This window comes from Amblyraja radiata, chromosome 2, assembly GCF_010909765.2.
Source record: "Amblyraja radiata isolate CabotCenter1 chromosome 2, sAmbRad1.1.pri, whole genome shotgun sequence".
In the NCBI taxonomy this organism is placed as follows: domain Eukaryota; kingdom Metazoa; phylum Chordata; class Chondrichthyes; order Rajiformes; family Rajidae; genus Amblyraja; species Amblyraja radiata.
Window position 1 is genome coordinate 61,002,707 of NC_045957.1, and position 12,646 is coordinate 61,015,352.

Below are 12,646 nucleotides of genomic sequence, written 5' to 3' on the forward strand. Positions count from 1 at the left end.
TAAACTCAAAGTTGCTGCCTAACAGTTTCAGAGCTTGCTCCTGACTGCAGGCGCTATTTGTACAGAGTTTATACATTCTCCCTGGGTGCTTCGGTTTCCTCCCACATTCCAAAGAAGTGCAGATTTGTAGGTTAATTGGCTTCTATAAATTGCCCCTCGTGAGTAGGATAGAACTTGTGTATGGGTGATCACTGGTTAGTGCGGTGGGCCGAAGGGACTGTTTCCACACTGTATCTATAAATTAAACTCTAAGCTAAACATGTCTGCTTCAGGAATCTGATGTCAGGCATGTGAGTGACAGAGTCCTCAGTGGAGCCATTGAGAAAAACTAGACGCTCAATTCTGTCAATATTAGCCCGCGAGAGGATAATTACAATGTTTCTCTTATCCTTCCAGTGAATGAGGAAGATTATGCAGTGACAGTGCCTGGTAGTGCCTGCTGTGTAAAGTCCAAGTCTTAGAACGGCAGGGATAACTGCTGACCTGTAGACCTTGAGTTCTGTACTCAGTGTGAGGTTTTGATTTTAAAATGCCCTTTTCCTCAATGCACCAAATGTTGTTGATGGTTTATTAAAGATAATGGGGAAATTTCATAATCATTGTGTGCATTTGCTGAGCAATTGGTCTTGAGACATAGGAACTGGTCGATATTTTCTAAGAGTTTGCTATGAACCTTTATTGTTGGAGGATGAAGGTGTACAGGGGTGGAGTCTTGCGGTTGATTTATATGACCCATACACCTTCATGCTTCAGCAAACATGTTAATTATAGGTAGAAAAGAACTGCAGATGCTGGTTTAAATCGAAGGTGGACACAAAATGCCAGAGTAACTTAGCGGGACAGGCAGCATCTCTGGAGAGAAGGAATGGGTGACGTTTCGGGTCGAGACTCTTCAGTCTGAAGAAGGGTCTCAACCCGAAACGCACCCATTCCTTCTCTCCAGAGATGCTGCCTGTCCCGCTGCGTTACTCCAGCATTTTGTGTCTACCTTTATGTTAAATATAGGTTGGCACTTTATACAAACATTATTTAATTACTGTAGCATAATTACGAAGGTCTGTGCTCGCTGATCTACACTGGTCCTCAGCTAAGTTACACAGGTCTTCAAACTGGCAGCATTTCTAAATTAACTTTCACATCCCTCTGCAGTCTCGTCTCCCAACTCCCTCCTGTTAACAAGCTCCCTCCTGTCTGCAAACTGAACCAACGCAGCAACCCTTTGCAATCTCTGTCGTCCATCCTTCATCCTCCATCCAATTTTCCTTAATACCATTCCTCTCAAAACTCAAGTGGACACGATGGTAAACATATACATTTCTCCACTCACACTACACTAATTTCTCCCTTGCACTTCATTGCGACCCATTGCTACAAACCATCTTCATTTATTATTGGGTTTTAGAATTTAAATTCCTGGCAGAATTTCCATTTCCAAGGCACCAGTAATTCATAGCTTCTTCAGGATGATACTCCAATTCTGCACTAACGTGGACACAAATAGTTATGCAAGACTATTTCCTAGGCATTTAAACATCTTTTGACCAATTCCAATTGCTTTTCAGAAAAACATATTAGGTTGTAGAAGGTTTTATTTCTATGTTTTGAAGAACATAGTGTGGAGGGGAGGGGGGGGGGGGGGGGGGGATCTCATTGAAACCTACCCGATAATGGAAGGCCTAGATAGAGTGGATATGGAAAGGATGTTTCCAGTTATGGGGAGCCTAGAAACAGAGGGCACAGCCTCTGAATAAAATAATGTAACTTTAGAATAGAGATGATGGGGAATTTCTTCAGCCAGAGGGTGGTAAATCTGTAGAAAACGTTGCCACAGATGATTGTGAAGGGCAAGACATTGGGTATTTTTAAAGCAGAGACTGATAGGTTTTTGATTACTAATGGTGTCAAAGATTGCAGGGAGGTCAAGAGAATGGGCTTGAAAGCCTAGATCAACCATAAGTGAATGACAGAGTTGACTCGATGGTTCAGCCTAATTCTGCTCCTATGTCTCATGGTCTTAAATCATAAGTTCAATTGTTTAAACAAAGCTAATGAGCTTGAGATTTCCTATTGACTCTTTCTATGTTTCTTCAATGCAGCACAATCTCGATACATCCAAAATTACCATCTTCAATGGTTGAAGAAGGCTTTCGACCCGAAACGTCGCCTATTTCCTTCGCTCCATAGATGCTGCCTCACCCGCTGAGTTTCTCCAGCATTTTTGTCTATCTTCAATCTGTACATAACTAAAGCTCTGAACTTGTTATCTTCTGGTTATCGCCCCCCTCCCCCATCCTCCCTCCCCTCACACACACACCCTCCCCCCACACCCCTCCTACCCCCTCCCACACCACTCCCGCCCACATACACCCCCACGGCCCCCCACCGCCATGCACCCCCACGCACCACCCTCTCCCCCACGCACCACCCTCTCCCCCACGCACCACTCTCCCCCACCCCCCACAACACCCTCTCCCCCCCTACAACACTCCCTCGCCCACACACACACCCCCTCCCCCCTGCCCCCCTTCCCTCCCACACATGAAGAGGAGGGGGAGGGAGTGCTGGTGGATATGGGGAAATGAGCCACACCTGCACAGTTACCGGCTTTGGGTGAGTGGTGGAATATTGCGTTGGGGGAACGGTTGAGTGGAGGAATATTGCGTTGTGGAATGGGTTGCGTTGGGGGACCAAGCCTCCCGTGTGACTGGGACCCAACGGGTCCCACTGCGTCAAGTGTTCATTAAAACTTCAAAACTCTTCTTAAAGTCTAGTTTTAAAGTTCATAAATTCATGTTGTAGGAGCAGAATTAGGCCATTCGGCCCATCAAGTCTACACCACCATTCGATCATGGCTGATCTATCTTTCCCTCTCAACCCCATTCTCCTGCCTTCTCCCCATTTTGTTTGTTCAAATTTCTGTTGAAAACTCATCAACCTGAAATGCTAACTACTGCACTCTCCACACTGTGTTTGTTATGATTCCCACATCAATATATTTTAAGGGAGAGTTAAATGACCCTTATACAAACATAAACATTTGGTATTATTTTGCAAATGATGCCCACTAGAGACACAGTATCTTAAGGTAGAGATGGCAATGAAGTACATTTAATTCTGTGCATTTACCAGAGGTGAAAAATACTTGGTTTGATTGCAAAACCTTCCACTGTTCATTTTGAAATGCAGCATAATATATGTTTGAATATTTCTGTGATAGACATAATGTTGGAGTAACTCAGAGGGACAGGCAGCATCTCTGGTGAGTAGGAATGGGTGATGTTTCGGATTGAGACCCTGCCTTAGACTGTCAGGGTAAAGGGGGACTAGAGAAATGGAAGGGTAAGGTATGAAAACGACAGATCAAAGCAGACAATGCTAAAGGAAATGTAGAATGGTCCATTGTTATCTGAGGGGAAGGTGACAACGAGACATACAATCAGTAAAATTAATCAGAAGGACAGGGATATTTCTGCATCGTGAAATTGAAATACTGCCATAATTATTACAATTAAAAGATAAACATGAAAAAGGGGTATTTTATGAGTCAATGAAACACTTATATCATGTAAGTATGAAAGGAATTCATTGCCTTCAGTATTCAGATGGTTGTTGCACAAGTTGTATTATTCGCATTACTCGCATTTACTTATAATTTTGGTTGTGAGAAAACTTATTTCTGACACTCAATTGTACAATGAGTAAACTTTGTTGCTGAACTACAGGTGGCTCGAAATAATGACATGTCAAAGCCTTTTTTTTGCAACAAACTGAATATAATTTTCTTTAAAAGCAAATGAAAATCAATTAGAACTTGCATTAATAAGCTCTTCGGGGTCCTCAAGGCCATCTGGCCGACTGAAGTTACGAGAGGGTTGGCTGCAGACCACGGCACTATCCGATCCCCATGGGTGGATTCCTGCAGATACTTTATGGATCTCATCAGAATAAAGTGTTGCAGCTGCTGCATCTAAACCTAAGCATAAGGAAAACGTGTCAATTTGTTCAGTGACAAAAATGGCTGATATTTTAGTGGTACCTCATTGATCAATAGTTTCATGTTGATCTGTCTTCATATACCAAGAGGATGTATCAGATTAATAACACCAACCTCTTCCAGGCTCGGCATAAGGATTTCCAAATAGTAGTCCAGGATGTTTAATGGGCACCAGGGGAGGGTCCAAAGAATATGGATTTGGATATTGAAGTATTTCCTGATCATCTTGGTGTTTTGAATTTTGTAAAATGACCTCTTCAGGGACTCTTTCTCCATCATGCCTGCTCACCTCTTGTGAAAATTCCTGCAAAACAGAGAATGCAGTTAGTGGTGAAATAATGTATACATTGAGAGCCAAAAATAAATAAGATTAACAAAGCTATAAATATTTGTTATACAGCTATGTTTTGTCCAGAAAATAACATATCAAAATTAGGTAATCTACTTGTTTTCGGTAACTTTATTATAAATCAAAAAGATATTTCAGTTACAGTGCTTAGGAAAAAATATGTAATTTTACAAAGTTTCATCATAATTTATGCCATCAGATTTTAAATAATCCTTATTACATAGTATAAATACCATGAGATTTTTGATCAACTGAGATTATATATTTTACCAGTGCATTACACCTTGTATTCTTGTCTTTCTTCAGTTTTATACAGAACTAGACTAAGTGGGACCCGTTGGGTCCCTGTCACACGGGCGGCCTGGTCCCCCAACGCAACCCGTTCCCCAATGCAATATTCTACCACTCACCCGTTCCTCCAATGCAACCTGTCCCCAATATTGCACCACTCACTCTTAGCCCCCAGCTGCCCAGGCACGGCTTATTTCCCCTCATCCCCCAGAACTCCCTCCCCCCCCTTCACCCTTCCTCTTCTTCTCCTCTCCTCCTCCCCTCCATGGCATTGTGACACACAATGGAATGTGCTGCAACATCAGGCGGGGGAGGCGGGGCTGGGGCTGGAGCAAAGGCATATGTAAATGAATCAATTCCGGTTGGACATCTGTGAGCATTGGGCATTGTGACATCACACGATGGAACGTTCACCAACATTCTATGGGTGAGAGCTGTTTGATTTTTTTTAACATCTTGAAATTTTTGGGGGGGGGGGAAGGATTTTAATAAAAATGTGTACATAAAAACGACAAAATTTAATGAGGTGTGGATTTGCGAATGTAAAAGTGAAAATCTCTACCGAAATGGAAAAAATCTCGGAGTTTCTGCGTGTGGTTTTGGAATCAAAGGAATCAAAGGCCAAAAAATCTAATCTGAAAATCGAATCTGACATACACCCAACGGGCCTGCACTTGGTCTAGTATACTTATAAAAGTCTGGTGTGTGTGGTGTGTGTGTGGGGCATGTGTATTTTCGCGAAAACGGTACACAATAAATAGCGCGAAAATTTTTGCAGAACCTTACTCAACTTTTTTCAGTCGTCGATTTAATAAGTTTCCTTCAGATTTGATGTTATCTTTCACAAGTTATTGATATTTAAAGTTTTAAAAAGCCAACTTTGAAAATAATAACTGCTTTTGAGAGGGAGACTCTTCCAGCAGCTTCCAGTGATGATGTCACAATAGGATCTCATTCACACAAGCTGCCGTGAAGATTCCGAAAACTGAAAATGGCATCACAATGGGATCTCAGGCACACGCTGCAGTGAACATTGCAACAACCGAAAATTGCATCACAATGTGATCTCTGCTATCAATACCCAAGCTATGAGAGTGTTTTTACATTATTGTAAGGAGAGGGACGTAGTGGGGGATATTTAAGTTTTAAAGTGACATTTTAAAGTTGGATTTCTTCAAATGTACACTGGCAGTTAGGCAGTTATGACATCACAATTCCCTACTGGCTACAATGTTTCTATCCCAGAACACTGAGTCCGTCACAGCAAATGTCCTTCAGGGAAATAATCTGCCAGCCTAACCCAGCACAGCAAAGTTTAATAATTAGATTTGGATAACAAAAGATGGCCTTGTCAGTGGCACCTACATCACATTAAATCTTGGTGCAATTGCATTATTTTTAAAGTTTAAAATGACCTGCACAGTTGGGGACTATGGGTGAGAGGCAGAATATTGTATTGGGGGAACAGGTTGCGTTGGGGGAACGGGTGAGTGGTGGAATCTTACGTTGGGGAACGGGTTGCATTGGGGACCAGGCCTCCCATGTGATAGGGACCCAACAGGCGAGTGGTGGACACTTGCGTTGGGGAACGGGTTGCGTTGGGGGACCAGGCCTCCCCTGCGGGGGGCTATGGGTGAGTGGTGGATTATTGCGTTGGGAGACGGGGCCCAACGGGTCCCACTTGGTCTAGTTATATAATAAAAATCAGAAAAAAGAGCGGATACATTTGAAACACGTGCCTTCTTCAGCTCTTCCTGCATTTCTTTCTCTTTGCCAATTTTTGTCAATTTTGCTTTGAGTTCCTGTATTTCCTGCTCTTTCTCCAAGAGTAAAACCTGGAAGAAACAGTTGGACAGCAAGAAATGATATTGCTTTTACTTTCATTAAAATATTACTCAATCATAGGAATGGTGCTGTGTTTATGACTGTACTTGTATCTGCCGTAATGTGTACAACAGAACAGTGCAGCCCAGAAAAAGCAAACATGTCATACACCTTCTTTACCATCATCTACTTGTGTTATCTCTTTCAGGGAGCCATGGACTTGCATTCCAAGGACCCTCAATATTTCAATGTTTGTTAGGGTCCTATTATATACGTATACTTTCTCCTTACATTTGACCCTACAAAGTGCAACACCTTATACTTGACCACATTAAACTTCACCTGCCATTTCTCTGCCCATATGTCCAACTGAGTGCCATGCCAAATTAAACATAGTGAGAAAGTGATTATTAATGAGGTCAAGAGTGTTTTATTGTCATATGTGCCGGACGGGACAATGAAATTCTTACTTGCTGTAGAACAACAGAAGTCCAGCAGGCAGGAGAAATACAGGTAGTATGGAAGAGAAGTGAAACTACGTTTATTTTAATAGAAGAAGCTTCAAATATGGATATGGATCAGCTCATGGGATTTTTATATTTAACCTATTATGAAAGTGATGTTGAGAGATAAGCTGGATTGGCAGTTCAATAATCAATAGACAATAGCAGGAGTAGGCCATTCAGCCCTTCGAGCCAGCACCGCCATTCAATGTGATCATGGCTGATCATCCACAATCAGTACCCCGTTACTGCCTTCTCACCATATCCCCTGACTCTGCTATCTTTAAGAGCCTTATCAAGCTCTCTCTTGAAAGTATCCAGAGAACCGGCCTCAACAGCCATCTGAAGCAGAGAATTCCACAGACTCACAACTCTTTGTGAAAAATTGTTTCCTCATCTCAGTTCTAAATGCCTTACCCCTTATTCTTAAACTGTGGCCCCTGGTTCTGAACTCCCCCAACATCGGGAACAAGTTTCCTGCCTCTAGCGTGTCCAAACCTTTAATAATCTTATATGTTTCAATAAGATCCCCTCTCGTCCTTCTAAACTCCAGAGTATACAAGCCCAGCCGCTCCATGTGAACCCACGCTGCACTCCCACAATAGCAATAATGTCCTTCCTCAAGTTAGGGGACCAAAACTGCACACAATACTCCAGGTATGGTCTCACTGGGACCCCATACAACTGCAGAAGGACATCTTTGCTCCTATACTCAACTCCTCTTGTTATGAAGGCCAACATGCCATTCGCTTTCTTCACTGCCTGCTGTACCTGCATGTTTACTTTTATAGACCACCAGATTCCCGTTGCACTTCCCCTTTTCCCAACTTGACACCATTTAGATAATAATCTGCCTTCCTGTTTTTGCTACCAAAGTGGATAACCTCACATTTATCCACATTAAACTGCATCTGCCATGCATCTGCCCACTCACCCAAATTGTCCAAGTCACCCTGCATTCTCATAGCATCCTCCTCACAGTTCACACTGCCACCCAGCTTTGTGTCATCTGCAAAATTGCTAATGTTACTTTGAATCCCTTCATCTAAATCATTGATGTATATTGTAAATAGCTGCGGTCCCAGCACCAAGCCTTGCCGTACCCCACTAGTCACTGCCTGTAATTCTGAAAGGGACCTGTTCATCGCTACTCTTTGTTTCCTGTCTGCCAACCAATTTTCATTCCATGTCAGCACTCTACCCCCAATACCATGTGCCCTAATTTTGCCCACTAATCTCCCATGTGGGACATTATCAAATGCATTCTGAAAGTCCAGGTACTCTACATTCACTGGTTCTCCCTTGTCCATTTTCCTAGTTACATCCTCAAAAAATTCCAGAAGATTAGACTTGGACCGATCCTGTGACATATCCAGATGTGCCACTATTTCATCTTTTATGATTGACTGCAGCATCTTCCCTACCACCGATGTTCGACTAACTGGTCTACCTGTGTACTGTATATCGGTGAGACCAAGCGCAGACTGGGTGATCATTTCGCTGACATCTTCACTCAGTCCGTCCTTGCCTACGCAATCTCACGGTTGTCAAACACTTTAACTCTTCTTCCCATAATGACCTAGCTGTCCCTGGGCCGCCTCCATTGTCAGATTGAGGCCAAATGCAAATTGGACGAACACCTGATTTTTCGCTTGGGCTTTACCGCTTGTAAATCCAGCGGTATGAATTTTGATTTCTATACCTTAAATAACCTTTGCATCCTCTCCGTTCATCCCCCACCCTAGTCGTCATGTTAGTATCACTGTCCGTATAAGTATCCCACAGCCAACAATGGACCATTGTGAGCTCCACCCTTCCTTGATCATTGTTGCTTTTTGCATATCTTCCATTCATTTGTTCCTTGTACCTTCTATTAGCTCATTTCCAAGGTCTCGATCCAAAATGAAACCTATTACTTTTCTCCAACGATGTTGCCTGACCCGCTGAGTTACTCCAGTACTTTGTGTATTTTAGAATATTTCGGAATGCATGGTGAATATTGGAAAATTGGATTTTGTCCAAATCAATCTATTTCTGAACCCAATTATTTATATTATACAAAAGTCACACCTGTTCTTCAAAGTATACATAACTTAAGGTTAAAAACAGAAAATAAATGTTGTGCAAGAAATGTTCTGTGTGATCTTATACAAATAAGAGATTTGTCAGAATTAATCTGGAGCACTTCTATGCATGTGTCGTTTTTTAAATAATCTTGACCTGAGATCTGTACAAATTCTTTACTTTGAACAGTGCCTAATTTGCATGTAATTAAGCAGCAATTTATTCAGCAAATTAAAATTCTCCAGAAATCTTTTAAACAAAACCACAATAATGTTTTGAGTTTTGAGATGGAATTTTTAATGAATTACACCAGTGTGCAGCATTTTGATGGTATTGTTAAACAAACCCAGTTATTTGAGTTCTTCTAAAAAGGGAGTTTGCAAGAAAACCAGCAGCGAGAAAATTTGTGAATATTTCAAATGCAACTATCTAAGTAATTTACACTGGATATTAGATCACAAAGAGGAATTATTGGGAAATTCCCAGAAGAATTGTGAGTAAATATCTTGATGATTATGAGCATGTCTTAAGCAATATAAATGCAAAAGCACAATCCATTAAGTGCTGAAAAATAAAGTATGATAAGTGCTCTAATTTGTTTTGAATCATAGCATGCAGAAAATTAATTGAAATTGGCAAGTATCTATATTGAAAGACATCGATTGAAAATTTCCGTAATGTGCTGTTAAAAACACTAATTCAAGCTGCATCTGTATAATCCACCTCAGGCTTTCAGCTAAAATGATTTCAAATCTTATGTCAATCCAGTTAAAATGCAGTACAAACTATTGTAAATGTTAGTGTGCATTGGATTAGTTTTTAATCCTGGATCATACTAAAGAGTTTCCAGAGCATGCAAACAATTTTGTACACCGTGAGTGTTGTGAAACAGGAAACAATGAAAATTATTTATTTTAAAAGTGCAATGACTTCAGCTGTAAGACCTTTTGTAAAGACATATTTAAAAACTGAAGTAATCACGAGGAAATAAATGAATCCAGAAAATGGTCAGGCAAAAGTGTTATTTAAATTTCTAATATCCCTTTAGAACCAAACATCCTCTACCAGTTATTTTTTGCAAGTTCCTGACAGACGTCATCAAAATTACACCCCCTCGCCCCCAGTTGAGGACTTCAACTAGGATCATTGCTATCTTTTTCCAAAACTATCTTGAAAACAATAGAATTATGGTCACTTGTCCCAGAGTGCCCCCCCCCCCCCCACCCCCTCCCCCAACCTCTGACACATCAATGCCCTGTTCAACCTCTTTTCCTACGAGTTGATCAAGTGTAGCTCCTTCTCTGGATGGACCATCTAATTATTGATTCAGTAAACTTTCACAACACATTTAATTAATTTTGTTCTATCTAATCCTTGTAGCACTAACACAGTCCTAGTCAATATTAGGGGAATTTAAATAACCCTTTTAGAACCCTTTTATTCCTAAACTTACCAGTGATTTTGTTCTGCTTGTTCCTCTAATTACTGACTATTGGGAGTCTTTTATAATGCCATCAATGTGATTAAAGGGATATGTGTTTCCTATTTCTATATTCGACCTGAATATTCCCCCCCATGATATCCTCTGTTGTGATGTTCCTAAACAATGGTGCAACTTTCCCACCTATCTTACCTCCACTTCTCACAGCGGAAGCTTCAATACCCTGGGTAAAAAGACCCTAATAGGACTTATCTGCAGGCCCCCAAACAGTAGCCTGGATATAGGGTGCAAGTTGAATCAAGAGTTAAAATTGACATGTTGTAAAGGTAATGCTACGGTTGTTATGGGAGATTTCAACATGCAGGTAGACAGGGAAAATCAGGTTGGTACTGGACCCCAAGAAAGGGAGTTTGTGGAGTGCCTCCATGATGGATTCTTAGAGCAGCTTGTACTGGAGCCTACCAGGGAGAAGGCAATTCTGGATTTAGTGTTGTGTAATGAACCGGATTTGATAAGGGAACTTGAGGTAAAGGAGCCATTAGGAGGTAGTGACCATAATATGACGTTTTAATTTTAATCTACAATTTGAGAGGGAGAAGGGTAAATCGGAGGCGTCAGTGTTACAGTTGAACAAAGGGGACTATGGAGCCATGAGGGAGGAGCTGTCCAAAGTTGACTGGAAAGATACCCTAGCAGGGATGACAGTGGAACAACAATGGCAGGTATTTCTCGGAATAATACAGAAGGTGCAGGATCAGTTAATTCCAAAGAGGAAGAAAGATTCCAAGGGGAGTAAGGGGCGACCGTGGCTGACAAGGGAAGTCAGGGACAGTATAAAAATAAAAGAGAAGTGCAACATAGCAAAGATGAGCGAGAAGCAAGAGGATTGGTCAGTGGATATTTTTAAGGCAGAGACAGATAGATTCTTGATTAGTACAGGTGTCAGAGTTTATGGGGAGAAGGCAGGAGAATGGGGTTACGAGGGAGAGATAGATCAGCCATGATTGAATGGCGGAGTAGAAGATAGGCCGAATCGCCTAATTCTACTCCTATTACTTTTGATCTTATGTAGAATTTAGAACAATTCATCAACTCTATTGACAATTTTCATCTTTGTTCCCTATCACTTTTGAATCATTTACAGCCTGGTTAACAAAAGTTGGAAGATACCCATGTTAAAGAATACCATATCATACTTTTTCTCTCTGATTTAATCATTGCTGAATGGTTTTACCTTGTACTGAAGATCGTCCACAGCTTCTCGCTTTAGGTCGTTGTTTATTTTTAACTGCTGCTTCAATTTTTCTTTTACATGAGCCAGTTCTTCAGCAAAAGCTTGACTTCTTTCACTCTCTTCCTGAAGATGAATTAGACAAAATTAGTCAGTAAAGAAGAACATTTACATCTTATTTCATTTCTCATTTTATGTTTCAATGAAATTCCTTCTAAATTTCTTTCCATCTCGCGAAATCAACATTCATACCGCTGCATTGTAAGCTGCTCAAGTAAAATATGAGGTGCTGTTTCTCCAATTTGCATGTAGCCTGACAGTGGAGGAAGTCCATTGATCTTTTCCCTCTAATTTCAAGTAATCCTGTGTTCCCTCTTTCGCCCGTCTCCCACCCTACTCTTCCTACTAGTTCCACTGTTTGAATCCTTGTGTCCCTTTCTTATCATCACTTCTACAGCCAACAATGGGCTCCACTCCTCCTTGGTCATCTGTTGCCTGCCGTGCTTTGTTCTGGCCTTATCCTACCTCCAATTCTCTCTCTTCCCCCCGCCCCTACCCCCTCCCAGTATTTAAGATGAGATTACAGTGGATAGGGCACCGAGAAGATCCACCACATGTTGCCCGGGATGATATTGCAGTTACATTGAGAAAGTAGATAGGTTGGGTTTGTTTTCCTTAGAGTAGGAAATTTGAGGGAGGGGAATGATAAGACTACAACATAATGGAGCACAGATAGGATATAAAGTAAAAAACGTTTCCATACATGCACAGGGCTCGAAATTCATGGTTGCCCGGGTGCCAATGGCCACCGAAAGTCCCGCTGGGCAACCTAAAAGCCTGGTCATTTTGCCCGGCTTGATACTGCAGACACTGGTTTATACTGAAGAGACACAAAAAACTGGTGTAACTCAGCGGGTCAGGCAGCATCTCTGGAGAAAAGGAATAAGTG

The 12,646-nt window shown here is 41.5% G+C and overlaps 1 protein-coding gene across 4 annotated transcripts in view; it reads right to left on the minus strand.

Moving 5' to 3' along the window:
- The window catches only part of tax1bp1 (Tax1 binding protein 1), a 94,216-nt gene that overhangs the window by 20,252 nt on the left and 61,318 nt on the right, over positions 1-12,646 (minus strand). For 2 of the 4 annotated variants that reach the window (XM_033047501.1, XM_033047486.1), the window contains exons 13-16: positions 11,701-11,823; positions 6,374-6,469; positions 4,109-4,298; positions 3,816-3,973 (exon numbers count right to left, since the gene is read on the minus strand). In XM_033047501.1, the coding sequence (XP_032903392.1) occupies positions 3,816-3,973; positions 4,109-4,298; positions 6,374-6,469; positions 11,701-11,823 (567 nt within the window). The remainder of the gene's footprint in view (positions 1-3,815; positions 3,974-4,108; positions 4,299-6,373; positions 6,470-11,700; positions 11,824-12,646) is intronic. The other 2 variants (XM_033047494.1, XM_033047509.1) reach the window with 2 other exon arrangements.